The following is a 19,583-nucleotide window of genomic DNA, read 5'->3' as shown; positions in this document are numbered from 1 at the left end:
CCATGATGAAAAAACCTCTCCTGTGTTTCTCTACACACAATCATACTTCTGGCCAGAATGTAGAGTTTTTTTCCATGCTAAACAGTTCTCTTAATTCTCGGTGGACACCAGCTGAGTGTCCTACAATTCAGTTTAGTTCTGATACTATCTACCTAGAGTTACTATCAGATCCCACAGGGTAAAGGCTCAGTCCCACAAGACTTCCTCCATACATTCCCTCACCTTCTCTCTCCACCCCTTCTCTGCTTCACATGCCAATCAAAAATCCAGGTACTGTGCTTCTGACCAACTGGCTATACATCAGAGGTTCCCAAAATACCCTTATTAGGTTTGATTCAATTAATTTGCTAGAGTAGCTCATAGAACTTAGAGAAACAGTTTGCTGATTAGATTACCAGTTTATTACAAAGGATATAACACAAGAACAGCCAGATGAAAGAGGTTGCATGGGGCAAAGTATGGAGGAAGGGGTGCAGATCTTCCACACCATCCTCCTAGCACCAGGAGCACCTTCACCAACTCTTAGCACCTGGTAACCAACCCAAACTCTGTCCTTTTGGGTTTTAATGGAGGCCTCCTTAGATATGATTGATTAAATCATTAGTGATTAGTTCAACCTCTAGCCACTCTCCTCTTCCTAGAGGTAAAGGGGACTGAAATCTCCTGTTTGGTTCCCCTGGCAACCACCCTAATAAGGCTTTCTAAGAGTCACCTTATTAACATAAACTGGTGTGGTTGAAATGGGCTTGTTATGAATAAGAAGATATCCTTATCTCTGGTATCACTTAGGTAATCACAATGGTTTTAGGTGTTGTGTACCAGGAACCAAAATATGTATTTCTCATTATATCATATAGCACAAGCTTGTATTAGGAAAGGGGGAAAAATTAGAGAATCTAATGGAAAAAGATCCCACTTGCAACAGACTGAAAATAATAAATACCTGGAAATAATATTAATGAGAAGTGTGCTTTCTTAAGATTATTCTTAAGCACATTTTTGTTTTTAAAAAATGTAAAGCATATAGGCTGGCTATACTCCTTTGGTAGCACCTACCACTCTAGTAGCTTTTAGAATAATACCTGTTTATTGCCAGCCCATGAGTAAGCTCAGTGAAGGTAGAGGCCATATTTATTCTATTTCCTTTTATATCCCTAGTGCCTAAATTTTAGTTGGCCCACAATAAGAATTTGTTGAGTTGAATTGAATATATAACATTATTTTGACAGTGATTACCTCTTTTTTTTCTTACTGTGGTAAAATACACATCTTAACCATTTTTAACTGTACAGTTCACTGGTATTATATGCATTTATAATGTACAAACATCACCATCCATCTCCATAACTGTTTCATCTTGTAAAAATGAAACTCTACACCCAATAAACAGTAACTCTCTATTTCCTATAGCTCCTGGTAACTACCATTATATTAGGTTTTGCTTTGTATATTTTGAAGCTCTGTTATTAAGTGCATATACATTTAGGATTGTTACATCCTCTTAATGAATTGACTCCTTTATCATTATGAAATTACTTTTTTTGTTACTGATGAAGTTCTGTGTTTTGCAGTCCACTTTGCTATTAATATATCCACTTTAGCTTTCTTTTAGTGTTAGCTTGGTGTATCTTTCTCTTTCCTTTCACTTTTAACCTATGTCCTTATAGTAAATGAGTATTTTTCATAAGCAGGACATAGGTGGGTCTTGCTTTTTTATCCAATTTAATAATTTCTTTAATTGGGGTGTTTAGATAATTTATTTACATTTAATATGGTTGTTGGTAAACTTAGATTTAAATATCTTGTTGTTTGTTTTTGTGCCATTTGTTTTTTCCTTTTGCTTTTCTGCCTTTTGGATTGAATATTTTTTGTCATTACCTTTATCCTCTTTGTTGGATTATTAACTATAACCTATATTTTGCTATTCTTGTGGTTGCTTTAAAGTTTGTAGTATGCACTTTAACTTACCACGGCCTACCTTATACCACATCACATATACTGTAAGTCTCTTACTTTCTTTTCTCCCCTCCCAGTCTTTGTACTATGGTTGTCATACATTTCATCTATGATATAAACTCCACAATACATTGTTATTTTTGTTTAAATTCTCAATTATTTTTTAAGAAAATGTAAATACTAAGAAAAAAGTCATGTATTTACTCATGTAGTTGTCATTTCTTTATTCCTTTGTCTAGGCCCATATTTCCAACTGGTATCATTTAGCTTTCCTTTTTTTTTTTTTAGATTATTATTGTTTATTGAAGGGTAGTTGACACACAGTATTACATTACATTAGTTTCAGGTGTACAACATAGTGATTCAACATTTATATACATGATAATTCTAGGTACCAGCTATCACCATACCAAGCTGTTACAATATTTTGACTATATTCCTTATGCTATACATTACATCCCAGTTACTTATTTATTTTACCATTGGAAGTGTGTTTTTTTGTTTTTTTGTGTTTTTTTTTTGTGAGGGCATCTCTCATATTTATTGATCAAATGGTTGTTAACAACAATAAAATTCTGTATAGGGGAGTCAATGCTCAATGCACAATCATTAATCCACCCCAAGCCTAATTTTCGTCAGTCTCCAATCTTCTGAGGCATAACAAACAAGTTCTTACATGGAGAACAAATTCTCACATAGTGAATAAGTTACATAGTGAACAGTACAAGGGCAGTCATCACAGAAACTTTCGGTTTTGCTCATGCATTATGAACTATAAACAGTTCAAATATGAATACTCATTTGATTTTTATACTTGATTTATATGTGGATACCACATTTGTCTCTTTATTATTATTATTTTTAATAAAATGCTGAAGTGGTAGGTAGATACAAGATAAAGGTAGAAAACATAGTTTAGTGTTGTAAGAGAGCAAATGTAGATGATCAGGTGTGTGCCTGTAGACTATGTGTTAATCCAAGCTAGACGAGGGCAATAAAACATCCACGTATGCAGAAGATTTCTCTCAGAACAGGGGGGGTGAGGTTCTAAGCCTCACCTCTGTTGATCCCCAATTTCTCACCTGATGACCCCCCTGCAACTGTGCATTTAGCTTTTCTTATAGTGAAGATCTACAAGTGATGAATTCTTACTCTTTTTATATTATATTATTTATATACTTTTAGTTTTATTATAGGGTACTTTTGGCTCTGAAAAATATTTTTGCTAGGCATAGAATTCTAGGTAGACAATTATGTTTCTTTCAATACTTTGAAGATGTCATCTTGCATTATTACCCCAAGAGAATTGTGCTGCTCATTCTTTTTTTTGTTCTCTGTTCTTAACATGAGTTTTTCTCTACTTTAAAATTTTTCCCATCTTTAGTTTTGAGAAGTTTGTGGTGTACCTTGGTGTCATTTTCTTAATGTTTTTTGTGTTAATGTTCACTGAGCTTCTGTGATCTATGTGTGTATAGTTTTCATCAATGAGGAAAATTTGGGGCCACTTTTTCAGGAGACTCCACCCCTTGGATCTCCAATTACACATATACTAGGGTGCTAAAAGTTGTCCCATAGTTATGGATGCTGGGCTTTTTGTTTTTTAATTCCTTTTCTCTCTTATTTTGGGTAGTTTCTGTTGCTGCATGTTACTGTTCTGCCATGTCTAATCTGCTGTTAATCCCATCCATTGTATTTTTCTTCTCAGTCACTGTAATTTTCATCTTTAGAAGTTTGGTTTGAATCTTTGTTATATTCTCCATGTCTCTACTTAACTTTTAAGATATACAAAGTAATTACATTTGTAATTACAATAACTTTCAATGTCCCTGCCTGCTAATTTCAACATCTGTGTCCGTTCATTGTTTGTTTTAATCAGTTGATTTCTTTCTTCCCTCATTATCAAGTGTATTTTCTTCTTTGCATGCTTTTGATCAAATGTCAGACATTGTAATTTGTACCTTGTTGGGTGCTAGAAACTTGTATTCCTGTAAATACTCATGAGCTTTTTCAGAGATATAGTTAGTCACTTGGAAATAGTTTGATCTTTTAGGGTGTTGCTTTCCAGATTTGTTAGATGGGATCAGAGAGCAGCATTTATTCTATGTCTATTCCTAGAGTCATTGCCTAGAGGTAAGACTATGAGTATGAGGTTCTCCATTTTAGAAACGTACTATTTCTAGCTTGTTATAAGCACTGGGCAGTTACCTCTGGTCTTCTCGGGTGGGTCTTTCTTTCCCTGGCATCAGATAGTTTTCCATATACCAGTGCTCTGCTGACTGCTTAGGGGAAACCTCTGCAGATCCCTGGAGGTCTCTCTATAGAGCTCTCTCTTTTCTGGTACTCTGGCCTGAGAACTCTAGATGTCTTGATCTCCCCACACTCTCAGCTCCATTTCCTCAACTCTGGGGTTCCTCTCGGCCACTACTTGGGTTCCAGCCTGGAAACCCTCAAGGCAGTAAGCTGGTGCAGTCCTTCTCACCTTGTGTGTTTCCTCCTTTGTCTTGGGGATCATGTCCTTCGTGCCCAGTGTACTGAAAATCCTTTGTTTCATTAATTTTTTTCTTTTTGGTTATTGTAAGTGGCAGGTAAACCTGGTCTCTGTGATTCCATCTTGTCATGTCAAATAGGTTTACAAGTGTGTACTTCAAAGCAAAACCAAATACCATTTCCTGACTAACTCTCCTTTGGCTTCCGGCCCTGTCCAGAGACAAATCTGTTCCAAAAGTTACAGCAATTTCTTCTGTATTTATCTCCATATTTTAAAATAGTGTATTTTTGCCGCTCTTTCTTAATTTTTCAATTCAGATATTTATTTATTGACTTCACACTATAGAAGATTAGAATGTAGCTCTCTTACATCTCTCTGCCGCCCAGATAGAAGAATAAGATGTCAGTATCAGATTAGGTCATGATTTAAATGATATTCAGGTTTAAGTTATTCTATAAAATATATTCTTGTTAGTGCCCAGAGGGTGAACTGTTTTCTCACACTGGAACATGGTCAGTAGCATGAGATGGGAACACCAAAACTGTTAATAATCAAGAGGGAGTTATTCCAATAAAGGTCCAGTTTTGATGATAAATATATATATATATATATATATATATATATACACACACACACACACACATATATATATATTCTTGTTTTAAATTTAAATGTTCTCCAGAACACATATAGAAGGCTATTTTCAAATGTTTTTTATGTTTTCAGATTGATTTTTTTTTTAAGTAATCAGAATTATGGATAATTTTGTTCTTTTATTAGTTAATTTTTTAAACTAATCTGAAGAGATGATAATCATTAATATTTGGAAAAATTTTCTGATATAGTTTATGGGAACTACCTATATTCAAGGAAATTATTGAATAATTTTGTTTGGGTTTATATAATTTATTAAGTATATAACATATTAGCAATTTTAATTATAAATGTGACATTTTTTGTGTGACTTTCATCTGGTCAGTATAAAGATGACAAAAGTTGTGTATGTGACTATTTTTTTATCTCAGAGAAGTAACTGTTCTGTTAAAATTAAACTCTTCTGTTACTCTTAATAAAGCTGCTTAGTGGTTGTCATTGAAGTACACTAATTCACTGTCTTAATTTAAATGTACCAAACATAGTTCTTCAATTTGTCCTCAATTTTTGGTATTTAGTCTGGCCTTTGCCTAAGGATAGATAGAATTGTTCACAGAGAGCTTCTGTTCTTTTTCCTTTTTTTTTTTTTTTTTAATGGTTATAGTGTTCTGTTGTGTGGCTGCTCCATAATTTAACCAGCTCTTTGTTGATGGGCTTTGGGTTGTTTCCATGCTGTGGCTGTTAAAAGAGTGCAAATGTTATACCTTTGCAGGTATATGGGCAGAGGGGGTTTGACTGCCAAAAGTGAGATTGCTAATCAATGGATAAATGCACCAGTGGTAGTTAAATGTTCCCCTCTGTAGGATAGTATAATTTTGCATTCCCACGAGCAATGCATGAAAATACTGATTTCTTCACAGCTGTGACAACAGAGTGTGTTAATCTTTTTAATTTTCACCAATCTGATAAAAACTGGCATTTCAATATAATGTTTAATTTGTATTCTGAGCAAGGTGAGCATCCTTTTAAATGTCTGAGGGCTTTTTATTCTCTGAACTGACTTTGTCCATTTTTCCTTTGGGGGTTTTTTTTCTTCTCAATTTTTAAGAATTTTTTAAAAATAGGGAAATTAGTCTTTTGTCTCTGATATGAGTTACAAGTCTTTTTTACTTTGTTATGGTGTTTTTGCTATGCAGCAGGGATTTTCTGGATTTTTTTGTTGTTTTTGTTCTCTATGCAGTGGGGGTTTTCTGTTGTTTTTATAAAGTTGAATTTTCCAATTTTTTAAATAACTTTGGGTTTTGAGCCATAATTTTCCTCATTCCAAAATTGTTAAGGCATTCACCCATGTTTTATTCTAGTACTTGTGCTGTTTCATATTTTACATTTAAATCATGATGCTTCTGTCTTAGAGTTGTGGTTTCTTGATTTGTCATGTTTTGAACTTCACTTCCACGTAATTTGAAGTTTGTGGGTTTTCTCTGTCCCCTCATTCACTAAAGATGTAGTCTGTATGTGAGATGTTTGTATGTGAAGTGGGTAATGATTCTATTACTCTGTATTATTTTTAGAAGTGGGGAACTTTGGGACTAGGTCATCGCCATGCTTCTTCCAGAAATGGAACCTTCTAGACTTTAATTTTTTACCTTTACAAAACATAGTAATTTAGTGCTTTAAACTGGAGAAGGAAATCTGGAACCTATTCAGGTAAAGTTCTAAATATTAGAATCAGGTAAAGTTCTAAAATATTAAATTGTTCTGTAGTAGTAGTAAAGTTAAAATGAGCTCACTTGTTATCTTATTCTGTGCTTTTAGGCGGGAGAGCTAAGACAAAGCAATGCTTAGCATCTCTGAAATTTTTGTATGCAGTAGGTTCAGGGAGAGAGGCTTGTGCCTAGTTATTGTCACCTTTGGCCAGATTTCTAATGTTTTTTATGCTGTACTTAATAGAGTGGTTGCTTTTCATGTTTTGTGTTTCAGGGCCAAAAGTATTTGAGATAAAGATGGAGCTGGAAGGGTTGCAAGATAATTATCACTTAGGGTCAGAACTATGAAACTATGGAAAAAACTCCTTTGTCTAAGTACTCAGTTCCTCTGGCTCTTTGCTTTATTCAGAGTCTGTTAAAGTTCAAAGGGATGAGAGAAGATTTTGCTGTGCAGGATTATTTGCTATTGAATTTCATTGTAACCAGATCAATAGCACACTGTTACTTTGGCCATGATGGAAGTAACTTTGTTACAGTGACTTAAACTGTCCTACTGTGTATTTCACAGAAATGGTTTCTAATTGTCTATTGTGAAAGCAAGGAAAATGTTATTAGTGGGTAGAGAACTAAAGTTAGATTTGTATGCTCCTGGCACCTACCCCAGAACCTGTGACATGCCAGGTGACCAGTAAAATTAATTGACTAAAACCTGCCCAGAAACAGGCAAAGGAATTTCAAAATGTGCATTGAAATTTTCTTATGGTACTACCACCACATTAAATAAAGATACTTATAGAATTTTCCAAACATGAGAAACAAACTTCAAACAATTCATGTTTCTTGTGATACTGGATTGGATGATTTTAAATCTCCCATATTTACCACTATGTATTTTATCAGCATGTATATTAGATCTGTGTACCTACTACTTCTAATGATCTATTACTTAGACTTACATTTTTTTATGATACTTAATTGTTAGTTTACTCATTATTGAAACATAATAGTTGGAATTTTTTTTCAGCCTCATTCTATCCATTATCTAACAGGAAATTGTACTTGCTAGTAGAAATGAGTTTTTGTTTGTTATTCTGTATATTCTGTTGTCTATTAGCTAATTTTTCTCAGTTGGTGGCTCATTACCACTTACATTATAATGATAATAAAAATTATAGGTAAGAGTTTAAGTAATTTGAGGAGCTAGGTAGAGTCTGTTATTTCCCTTCTGGGTCAGAGCCAGTGATAGGAAGATAGCATACAGCAAAAGAGTCTTAAGAATTTTGACCTTGATCCACCTTACTGGAATGGTTCGATTTCCAGGTGGCACCGAAAAACAGACTTAGCAGAAGTTGAGTCTGCATTACTGCTTTGGGGTATAATTTTAATTTTTAGATTTTTATTTAGCTGTAGACTAGTTTCTTTCAGGTTTGTGATCAGTGACTGTATTGCAGTGCATTAAATGGAAGGGCAATTGTTGCTGTTTTGAATTCCCCAGGATTTTTGTCATCCATTTGGTCCAGGACTGTGTCTTGTCTCCTGTGCCAGATTTGCATCTGTGGCCCAAAGCAGGAGTTAAAGATTGCACCAGTAAATGGACTACTAGGTGTTATTAGTTATGTACTATATAACTAGAGTTTTGTCTGCCAGAATTGGTTGCTTCCAATTAAAAATTAACCAGATGGTGTGTAAGGCTGGAGGTACCAGAGGGAGGAAAGCAAGGACAGTGCAAGTGGAACAAAGACAGCACCAAATAGCTCTGTGCCATATAAGGAAGGAACCGACAGCTCTAACGGGATTCCAATCCCGTGAAGTGCCGACAAACCCCGGATGCAGACCCCCTCCATCCGGAAGGAGGAGACCTCTGGCTGTCCATCACCCGACCCTGAGTCAATAAAAATTCCCCACATACCCTTAGCGTGGCCCACTTCCTCCTCTCTTCCCTGTACTTATAAAAACTCCCTGCCTGTCTGGCTGGGCGCGACTTCTCAGGCCAGACTGGTGAACCTCGCCCGGGATTGCGCCCAAATAAACTGCCTGGCCTTCTGTTGCCTCTCGTCGCCTGCTCATTTCAGTTAGAATTTATCTTACATGGTGGTTGTGATTCCCACTCATCTGACACCAAATACAGTGGTGTATTTTTTTCCCTACATATAACAGTAACAATATTATACACAGCAGTAAAAGCAGTATAACTTCATTTGGGTACCTGGACCCAATTCCAGTGTGTGTAAATATGTGGGAGGGGGTCTTCCATTTAGGACCTGGACCTGATTCCAGTGTGTGTAAGTATGTGGGAGGGAGCCTTCCCACACATACTTACACCAAGCAATTCTTGAACATCAACCAGGTGTTGGAGAACTCAACTCAGTTCTGATGCTATCTGCCTGGAGACAGCACCAAAATCCCAGATTAAGGGCTCCGTCCTGCAAGATTGCCCTCCACCCCCACTCCTGACGCCTGACACAAGCCCCAGGCAGTTCCCTGTGCTTCTAACCTACCGGCTATACATTGGAGGTTCCCACGACCTCCCCATTAGGTTTGATTAATTTGCTAGAGTGGCTCACAGAACTCAGGAAAGCACTTAGGTTTACCATTTTAATAAAGGACACAAGTTAACAGTGAAATGAAGAGAGACATAGGGCAAAGTCCCAAATAAAGGAGCTTCTGCCCTCCTGGAGCTTGGGGTATGGATTGGTGGCAACCTGGAGGCATTCTGGTTCCCAAAACATAGAAGCTCTCTCTGACCAAGAAGCAGGATCCAGCAGAGCAGAGCAGAGCAATAAGCTCTTCTCAGGGGTTTTTTGTGAGGGCTTCACTGCATACTCATGATTGACTAAATTACTGGCCATTGGCTGATTCAACCTCCAGCCCCTACTCTTGGGTGGAGGGGGCCATCCAAAAGTCTCTCATTAAGGTAATAAAACACCCATTTCACCTTTAAGACTCTGCAGTGTTTTCAGGAACTGTGGATGAAGACCAAAGATACCTGGGAAATAGATATATTTGGTCATATAAAGGACCAAAAATATGTATTTTTTATGAATCATTATATAGCAGTGGTGAAGGGGGTTGGATCTAGTTGGATCTAGTCAAACAAACCTGGTTTGAGACTAGGTTCTGCCTCTTCCTAGCTGTGTTACTTTGGGCAAGTTACTCAACCTCTTAAACCCAGTTTTCTCATCTGTTAAATGGTTGTAATGCTATTTATATCATAGAGTTGAAGATTAAATGGAATAGTATATACTTAACCATGAGTGCATAGTGAGCACTCAAAATATGTTAGCTGTTATTAATGTGTGTTACAGGGCCTAACTGGAGTCTTGCACATATACTGTATTTCATTGAATATACTGTACTTCATTGAATCTGAGAATGCAAGGACTATAATAAGACTGTATCATTGTATTGTTACTACTAAAAAGAAATTATAATAAATGAATTTTAAACTCATGTTAAAATGTCAAAAAATATTCCTCCTCCAGTAGGTAAATAGGTAAGCTACACTTTTTGAAAATCATGGCAAAACATACATAACATAAAATTTACATCTTAACAGTGTTGTCTTGCCAATGGGTTTCAACCGCAGACAAGTTCACTATGGATTCAATGTGACCAAAGAAATGACAGCAGAATGTTCTTGGGGTGAAAGGGTTATACCCAAATTTATTGCCATGGTGGCAGGTCAATCACTAAAATCCTGTTCACTCAGAGTGAGCCTACATGCAGCAAGTCGGTCTCTGGGCCTCTCTACCCACACATCTGTCCTCTGGGCCTCTGCACAGTCGTCCCGCACAGCTGTCCTCTGGGCCTCTGTCCTCGGCGCTGCCACCACTCCAGCCTCTGCTCTGCTCTCCTGCAGCCTTGCAGCTGTGCCACTGTGTCACCCAGAGCACTGAGCGAGCTCTTTACATAGAGTCAGTAGCAACGTATTGCCCACACGTGTGTGGTGAGCTAACCAACCAGGGCCAGAAGAGAATCCTGGCCACAGGAACTTTCGTTTTATCCACAAGTGGTATTAAGAACATCCACACTGTTGTGCAGCCATCACCACCATCCAGCCCCAGAACTCTTTCTTCATCCTAGACTGAAACTCTGTACTTATTAAACAATAACTCCCCATTCTCCACTCCCACCAGTCCCTTTTAACCACTGTACTTTCTGTCCCTGAGTATGATTATTGTAGGTACTTAATAAAAGTTAGTTACATTTTGACAGAAATTAAATATTAAGAGAATACCATGATCATCTCCTGTTCAACAAGATACTTGAATTAACAGGCATGGTGATAGGAGGAAGTTAGGTATGTTTGAGACTGTGGAACTAGGGTGGAGGTTGTGTATGTTTATGCTTCCGTCTTTGAATGTTCAAGTCTTTTGATTCTTTTGGATGTATTTCATGAGGCAGGTGAAAATAGTTTTACTTTTTCCAACCACTTAGCCCCAGTACTGTCTGCTGATAATTCATCTTTTCCCTACTGATTTTTTAAAAAATTCACTAAAATTTCAAAATGTGCCTTCACAAGACACATTGTCTAAGAAGAGCAGCTTGCCCATGCAATTTCATGACACTTTGTAAATTCAGAGATAACAGAAAAGCTAAAAAGTAAACACAAAAATTCACTGTCAATAATCCAAGCTCTTTTTTCTATGTAAATAAGGTCTCAAATTTTCTGTCCATAGGAGGAGCTAAAGAATAAACAAATCTGTTTAACCTTTTTAATTTTATGCTGTATTTGTTTTACTCTAATGGCACAGTTAACTGTCATTTAGTTGTACCAGGTAAGAGTAATATTGGCAGAAGGAAATGAAATCTGTGTGTAATATGCCCATTTTAGTTAGGGCCTTGGAAAGCCCAGCAGGACCAGTGATTGGAGGAGGCAGAGATAGGGTGGCAGGCAGGGAGCTTTTCCAACGGTGCTCACCGTTTTTGTTCTTAGGGCACTCTAGAACATTTTTTTGAGCTGCACTTGTGTGCTGCAAGCACCCTTGGTAAACAACCAGTTTGGTTGACTTCTCCTTTTAGTGCCTATCAAAAAGGCAAAATCAAATTCTATAAATCTGTTAACTTTTTAAAATTAGGTGTGTTTTGCAATTTTAACATTGTCCAACTTCATAAACATTTGTTGAAAGGGTAAGGGGTAAGTAAATAGTCTAATGGTATGGCATTTCTTATTTTCTGCTTGAGAGACATGTTCGTTTCCCCTCTCCTTTTAATCTTCCTGTTTCCTTGACCCACCTGCTTCTGAAGTCCATTCTAATCTCTCCCTGCTGTGACAGTTCACTAGCACTTCACGGTACCTAAGGCTCTTTCAACTCTTATTTTCCACCAACTGTCAGTTGCAAAATAAGGTTGCTTTGTTTAGGAGGGAAAGGATAGAAGAATCCTTCCTGAATGTCTCCTTTTCCTTTGAAACAGGAGCACTTCAGAGACAATTGAACTGCTTTTAGGTTTTTCTTACCACCCAGCTTTTTCTTCTGATAGATCCTGCCGTGAACACACAGTTCTGTTGATGACATCGATTTGTTGCTATGGAAATAGTGGTAATGTCACAGATTCAGCCTGGTTACTTTACTTCAGGTTCATGCAGGAGAAATGGGCAAGGCTTTAGGGGAGAACCTCATCAAAACTGAAAGCTACCAATTATAAGCAGGTGAAAGGTAAATGGAGCCAGCCTTTCATGTAATGAAAACAAAAGTGAACCCTGGCAAATGCACCACGTGCAGCTGAATGTCTCAGCATGAATTCTGACCCCTGAGTCTTTGACAAAATAAAAAATTGACACTTTCTCAAAGTACTTAAGTTTAAATCTCATAACCCAAATTATTTGCACTAAAATGGTTTCTTTTGATCCTTAGGCCACGGTCAGCAGCAGGTCATTCCTTCTCCAGTCTCAGCAGCCAATCCACCACCCAGCAAGCCCCAGCAACAGAATGGGGGCTCAGGGACCGGTAAGACTGCCTCGTGCAGTGATGATAGGATGTGTGTCAGGCTTTTGAGCAATGCTTTGAAATTTAACCTGGGACTGAAGAGCGTTTTCAAAGTGCATTTATGACAGTTGCCTCTTGCAAAGAATAAGTCCAATTCTTATTGTAAAGAATATGACTGAAAAAATTACTAAAGATAGTCTTTTAAAGATACTTAATATTTTTTTCTTTTAAAGCAGACTGATATACTGTTCTCTGTTAATAGTTTATCTGGTGGTTATCACATCTTAAGTTTTACACCTTCTTGACTTTGGGAATTTACATACCTTTTAGGTTCTTGCCTTTATCTAGGATCCACTTATTAAATTTGGCTTGCTCTTGGGAACTTTCCCAGTTTGGGCTCTCATGGGTATTTATCTTAGCTTGAAGACAGTATCATTTGTATTGGTTATACATTCTCCTTCTCAGTCTCATGGATGAGAAATAGTTTACTCTCTTAACTTTCTGCAGCAGGTCCTGAAAGGCTGTAATGGGATCATTTTCTTTACTTTGTGGCCTTTGCTTTAGGGACCACCATTGAAAATTATTATTTGTAAAATTTGGTTGGATTTATTTTTAGAAGTCCTTTTTTTCCTGTCAGCTTCTCATTCACCACCACCTCTTCTCCCCTCAACTATTAGTTTCTATTTTTCAATGCTGAGATTCTAAAAAAAGCAAGGTTAAGATGTCACTTATGTTTCTGTGAAAGTTTCAGGACATAGGACATTTTTCCACATTGGTCTTCAGTCAGTTTTTATCTGCCTTGCAATATCCATCTGCCTTTTCTCTGTTTCCCTTCATAGGTGGGTCCGTTTATACAGAACTTGCAAATTATGTACTGTTAAGGGAGGTGGTAGAGTAGAACATCTAAAATGGTAAATAATCAAAAAGTCACTTCCTTAGGTTAAAATAAACTAGCATATTATTCCTCTCCCTCCTCCCACAGATTTATTTTCCCAGTTGTCTATCTTTGTCTTACATTGTTATTTATTTTAAGAAATCGTCTAATGTTCCCTAAACACCAATCAACTTGGTGGTGAAAGAAAAAAGACTGGATATGTATTGAGGAGAGGCTACTTGGCATGAAAACTGGATGCGTGTGTGTGTTACATGATTGTATATTTTATATATAACAATAGGTGTGTACTACACATGTATTATACAAAGTACATGTGATTCCTTGCATAACCTTGAGGTAATTATTACTTTTGTGTGTGTAGTCATCTTTCTTGATTCCCCAGTTAAAATAAAACTTTTAAAATCTGGAACAGTCTGTGTATACTTTTTACTAAGTGCTGCAAATACCTAGAATAATGTAAGTACATGCTGTGAAAAGCCAGTAAATAAATGCTGAATAATGATAGATGATGTTTCTAGCCAAATTCTATTCTGAAGAAATGTTTGATATAGACGATATAAAACCACTGGACTAAGTGATATTTTCTGAATTTGGAGGTAGACGCTTTACAGAAATGGTGTGTGTATGAAAGAATGAATGTGTGTCATAGGGTTTCCTGTGCACCTATTCTTTCCTGGTGCAGAGCAGTTGCATAGACTTGAACAAAGGAGGCAGAAGGGATCCTGGTGGCCAGCCACCTGCTTGTCTGGAACCAAAATCTGATTCTTCCCCTTGTTCCAAACTAAACCCAGTCCCATAGGTCAGTCCTGCAGACCAGTGAGAACTGGGAGCCTTGGGGCATTTTGAGGTGGTGTGTTTGTGATAGGTATCCTTCACCTCACATGATCATTCACTATGTCCCCTATTTTCTAGCCTTTTTTTTTTCTTTGGCAACTAGTGACTTGCTATCAGTTTTACTAGTCAAAGAGGTTGTTTACTTTCTCGTACCCATTATCTTGCCCATTGGTATACAAGAAAAGTTTGAGAAGGGTGAACGTCTGAAGGAGTAGTGTCTGGGTTCATCGCCGTTGCTGTCTTGCCCTTAGGGCTTAAGTCAGCAAATATAGTAGTGAACTTCCATGTGCCCACCTTCATTCTAGATTGCTTTTCGAGCCTTTTGTTTGAGTCTATTTGATCTCCGTATCTCTTGATTACTAAAAAGGAAAATCTTTGCCTTATTTTTGTCTGATTTCACAAGTACTCCTGAGTAATTGCTATTATCAAACTTACTCTAAAATTTAAGTAGAATGATGATTGTCCTTTTTTTGTGCTCCTTTTTAAAGGTTCCAGTACATCTAAGACTTATGGTGCCTCAAAGACATTTGGAAAAGCTGGAAGTAGCAGCCTAGTGAACAGTTCTGGGGGAACACAAACCAGAGTGGTGCCCATTGCCAGCCTCACCCCTTACCAATCCAAGTGAGTTAGTCCATCGAATAAGTTCAGAATGTTCTTACAAAATAGTATAATAGGTTCTTAAGGGGTTTTGAGTTATTTATTTGTGGACTTCAAGGTTATCATACATAAAGTAGTTCCCCCACCACCACCACTTTTTTTCTGAGGGGTAGGGTACAAACTGTGGCAACCTTTAACTCTTTTGTAAAAGAATGGCCAAAAAAGCAATCAGCCATAGCCTGTGGAATTTTATCCATATTGAAAATAACTTGAAATGAAAGATATTTAATGCTTAATGAATCAGTTGATAGCCCTATGAGTAAGTGAATGTTCTAATTCAGAAGACATTTATTTCATCTTCTTATCCTATAAATAGTGACTTTTAGTTCAAAAATTGTTATTATTATTCAATTGGCTAAAAGGATCTGTGTGATTTGTATTAACTACATTAATATACCCTGAACAGATATTTATTTTATATGACTTTTTTCCATTAAAAATCAGTCTTAGTAGTTGAAAATAAGTGAGTTCTTTTTTCAGAATTCTTTCATATAGGTTTTTATTTACTCTTAAATTCTTTGCAATGTAGGGAAGATAAGTTCTGTGAAATTATAAGTAAGGTAATTAATGTACCCAACGCTTATTTTTGGAATGGGTACCATCCCTCATTCATTCATGCATTCATTTATATATATGTGTGTGTATATATATATTAATGTATCATTGATATACAATCTTATGATGGTTTCACCTAAACAGCCTTGTGCCTCCTTTTTTTTAGTGGCTTTTGTCTGAGGTCATACTGCTTAGGGTGTTCCCTGTGGGAACTCACCCATGCCATGTTCCATAAACCTTGTGTTTATATTCATATTCAGTGGGTGTTAGAAAGGCGACAGAAGTTTGACACCAGTTCTTATCAGTTCCCATAATTCAAAGTAGTGGCAAAATATAATTGCAGGCATTACTGCATTTTCTAGCATAGAACCTTTCATTAAGAGGATATTGTTGCCTAGGTGATGCTTTTTCGAGAAGGGAAAGAGTTTATAAATTTACTTATTTGACAGGAGAATGAGTTAGTGTTAAATCACCTTGTATGTTTTACTATTTGCTTTTTCTGTACTGTAAAACCTGTACATCATCCTGGTTTTAATTAGCTGGATTAAAATACGGCTTACATTGAAAACTGGAATATGCATAAAATAAAGATTATAAGAAGACGAAAAAAAACCTTTCAGATCTTTTCCAAATAAGACTGTGAGCACTTATATAATCTTTGGTTTTCAGGTGGACTATTTGTGCTCGTGTTACCAACAAAAGTCAGATCCGCACATGGAGCAATTCCCGAGGGGAAGGGAAGCTTTTCTCTATAGAACTGGTTGATGAAAGTGTGAGTATTTGTCAGGTGGGGAAATAGTCAACTCTTTGAGAAGCAGAGGGCTCATCTCTGTGCAGACCTAAAAGGGGAAAAAACAACAGTAGGCCAAAAAGAAACATGATTGTTACTGTTTTTCCTCTACTGTAGTCTTTTGATACTGTCTGGGAGCACAGGGTTAAAGACCCTAAATAAAATCCTTGATTGTAAATGAAAGCATTTGTAGTAACAGAAGTCAGTCTCTGAAACGTGTAAGCAACCTCATGGGCAGCCTCTGTCTTGACTTGCTGACAGGCTTAGTTGAAGCCGTAGGAGGTGCTGTCTGCCTATGAGCCAAGTGGAGCTTTGGGCCACAGCAGAAGGCATGCAACAGCCACATTGATAATGGTTTTGTGGAACATAGATTCTGGCTGTGCAGACCCTCTGCTTTACTTAAACAAAACAAAACCATGATGAAGATATTTTAAAAATCCAAGTTGTAGACTCTCAACAGTCTTGTAGTTGTTTCTCTATCCATTAGTTCTGTTTGTAATTCCTGGTGTGTACTTCAGTCTTTTAAAATTGCTGCATATTTCCTATTTGTTCAGACCTTTAAGAGAGCAGAAGGAAATAGATGGTTTGTTTTTGGAAGATGGAATAACACCCCAAATGTATTGATTACATGATGGCAGAATCAATATCAGAACCAAATTTTTTTACCAAATTACTGGTCTAATCTGTCAGTTGGCTAACATGTGAGCCATTTATTTAAGTTTCTTAACCATCTGTAGTGTTTGGACTGGTGCACAAGTAAAAGGGAAAATCACATCACAAGCAACTTGAAAACATGACTTGTAATGTTTTGGCAGCAACTCCTGAATATGAAGTAATTCCTCAGTGCAAACATGAGGAAAGCTGGTGAATCACTGTGGTTCAGCATGCTTCCCTGTGGGCTTCACTCATGTCACTGAATGTTCAAAATTGTCTTAATCTTGTTGTCAGAATATTAAATGCACTGTTGGGATTTTGCTTTGTTTTGTTTTTGTTTCTAACTTGAGATTAATAAAGCGCGATAATGTAACCAGTTGGTTAAATTTAAGTTGTTCCATTGGGGTTAATAACTTGAATATGTGACCATAAAGTGTATATTTCTGTGTAGCCCTTCACAGACCCCATTTGTGCTACTGCTTTAAAGATGTCATTTTGACACTTAAGTGTCTGTTTGTCACTGGTAAAACTTAATGAACACCACAGTTCTAACCTGCCTGTCCCATGCTTCTGCAGGGTGAAATCAGAGCCACTGCTTTCAATGAGCAAGCAGACAAGTTCTTTCCCCTTATTGATGTGAACAAGGTATGGTAGTGTCAGGTCTAGAACTGAGGCAGTTGAGGGGTGGGGTGGGGGTGGGGGGACTCCAGTCCATTGGAGAACTGTGCGGTAAAGAGTGTCTGTGTTCAGTTTGATGGACTGTCCCATGTTCCATGGCTCTTTTGCAGGTCTATTATTTCTCTAAAGGCACCCTGAAGATTGCAAACAAACAATTCACAGCTGTTAAAAATGACTATGAAATGACCTTCAATAATGAGACTTCTGTCATGCCCTGTGAAGATGATCATCATTTACCTACAGTTCAGTTTGATTTCACAGGGATTGGTGACCTAGAGAATAAGTCTAAAGACTCCCTTGTAGGTAAGTCTGCATATGAGAGCAAAGACAGTGGCGATTTTTAGTTTCATGTGCAACACAGGAGAGGTGTAAGACTGAAGCGCTTGCCGGTCAATCCTTGGTCATGCTGTAATGGGAGCCTTGACCGTGTCTTGCTAAAACATTGTGCTTTTTTTATGTCTATTTTAGACATAATTGGGATCTGCAAGAGCTATGAAGATGCCACTAAAATCACAGTGAAGTCTAATAACAGAGAAATTTCTAAGAGAAATATCTATCTGATGGACATGTCAGGGAAAGTGGTGTCAGCTACTCTGTGGGGAGAAGATGTAAGTACTTGCATTGAGCAGTCAGTGCATGTGCACAACAGTGGAGACATAAAGAGCTGCGGAGGTGGTTGTCTTGTCCTGTGAGTTGTGGGCTTTGGCCATGTAGGCTATATATATATATACCTTTCCCGATGAAGGATTGGGCTGTCTAGGGAATTTTTGAGATCCTTTGTTTGGTTTACTTCTGTAAGATCTGCTGTGATTGACATTTCAAATCATAACTTTTGAGCATAATGAAATGCTCTTCCCTCTAACTCTGGGTTCATTTTGATGTATCTCTGAGCATATTCTTGTGTGTGAGGTTATCTTGTATGGGTTCTATGTACCATTTATTGCATCTACTACTATTGACTGTTTTCTTTAAAAATGTTCTGTATGGCATCTTACTACGCTGATGGACAGTGACTGTAATGGGGTTTGTGGGGGGGACTTGGTGAAGGGGGGAGCCTAGTAAACATAATGTTCTCCATGTAATTGTAGATTAATGATTCCCCCAAAAAAACAGAAAATAATTAAATGGCAGTAAGTACATACCTAAAAAAAAAAATATGTTCTGTGTGTTCTTCGGCCAGTGACACTGTATTTGGTGTTTTTGTTACAGGCTGATAGATTTGATGGTTCTAGACAACCTGTCATGGCTATCAAAGGAGCCAGAGTTTCTGATTTTGGTGGGCGGAGCCTCTCTGTACTGTCCTCAAGCACGGTCATTGTGAATCCTGACATCCCAGAGGCCTATAAGCTTCGTGGATGGTAGGTTTTATGAGGCTCACCAAACAGGTTTTTTGAGCCTGGGCTTTGAGAAGATCTGGTTCTTAAGATCAGTATGTGAGCTGTCTGCCGAACAGAGGGCTTTGTTACTGCATGGAATAGTTCCTATATTTCTTGGAGGCATTATGCCTTCTGAGAGGATGGCATTAAACCCTTAAACTGACAAACCTGTAATCTTGTGACAAACCTGGAGAGTCGAAGGAAGCAATTAGAATGGATGTGCCACCTGCTGACCTTGATCCTGCTAGAGCAGGGTGAGGCCAGGCTTCAGTAGCTGTGCGCTGAAGGACCATAAGCTGAGGGAGCCTTTCTCTCCCGGTTTAAAGCTGTGAGCTTCTGTGATGTAAGGATAGAAAGTGCCCTCTTGTTCTGTCCAGTGTTTGGTGCTGATCACCATCTTCTAGTGTGTGTTCACTGAACTCCGATAAAGTGCAGTGGGAACAATGGGCTTTTGTTGGCATTATATTGTTATT

The 19,583-nt window shown here is 37.5% G+C and overlaps 1 protein-coding gene across 2 annotated transcripts in view; it reads left to right on the top strand.

Annotated features, from left to right (window-relative positions):
* RPA1 (replication protein A1) overlaps window positions 1-19,583 on the top strand; it is a 70,202-nt gene that overhangs the window by 39,538 nt on the left and 11,081 nt on the right. The window contains exons 6-12 of one of the 2 annotated variants that reach the window (XM_036906175.2): window positions 12,600-12,692; window positions 14,889-15,021; window positions 16,282-16,384; window positions 17,633-17,701; window positions 17,845-18,037; window positions 18,203-18,342; window positions 18,944-19,092. In XM_036906175.2, the coding sequence (XP_036762070.1) occupies window positions 12,600-12,692; window positions 14,889-15,021; window positions 16,282-16,384; window positions 17,633-17,701; window positions 17,845-18,037; window positions 18,203-18,342; window positions 18,944-19,092 (880 nt within the window). The remainder of the gene's footprint in view (window positions 1-12,599; window positions 12,693-14,888; window positions 15,022-16,281; window positions 16,385-17,632; window positions 17,702-17,844; window positions 18,038-18,202; window positions 18,343-18,943; window positions 19,093-19,583) is intronic. The other variant, XM_036906176.2, reaches the window with a different exon arrangement.

The sequence above is a fragment of the Manis pentadactyla genome, chromosome 4 (assembly GCF_030020395.1).
Source record: "Manis pentadactyla isolate mManPen7 chromosome 4, mManPen7.hap1, whole genome shotgun sequence".
Taxonomy (NCBI): Eukaryota; Metazoa; Chordata; class Mammalia; order Pholidota; family Manidae; genus Manis; species Manis pentadactyla.
This window is presented reverse-complemented; position numbering and strand designations above follow the sequence as displayed.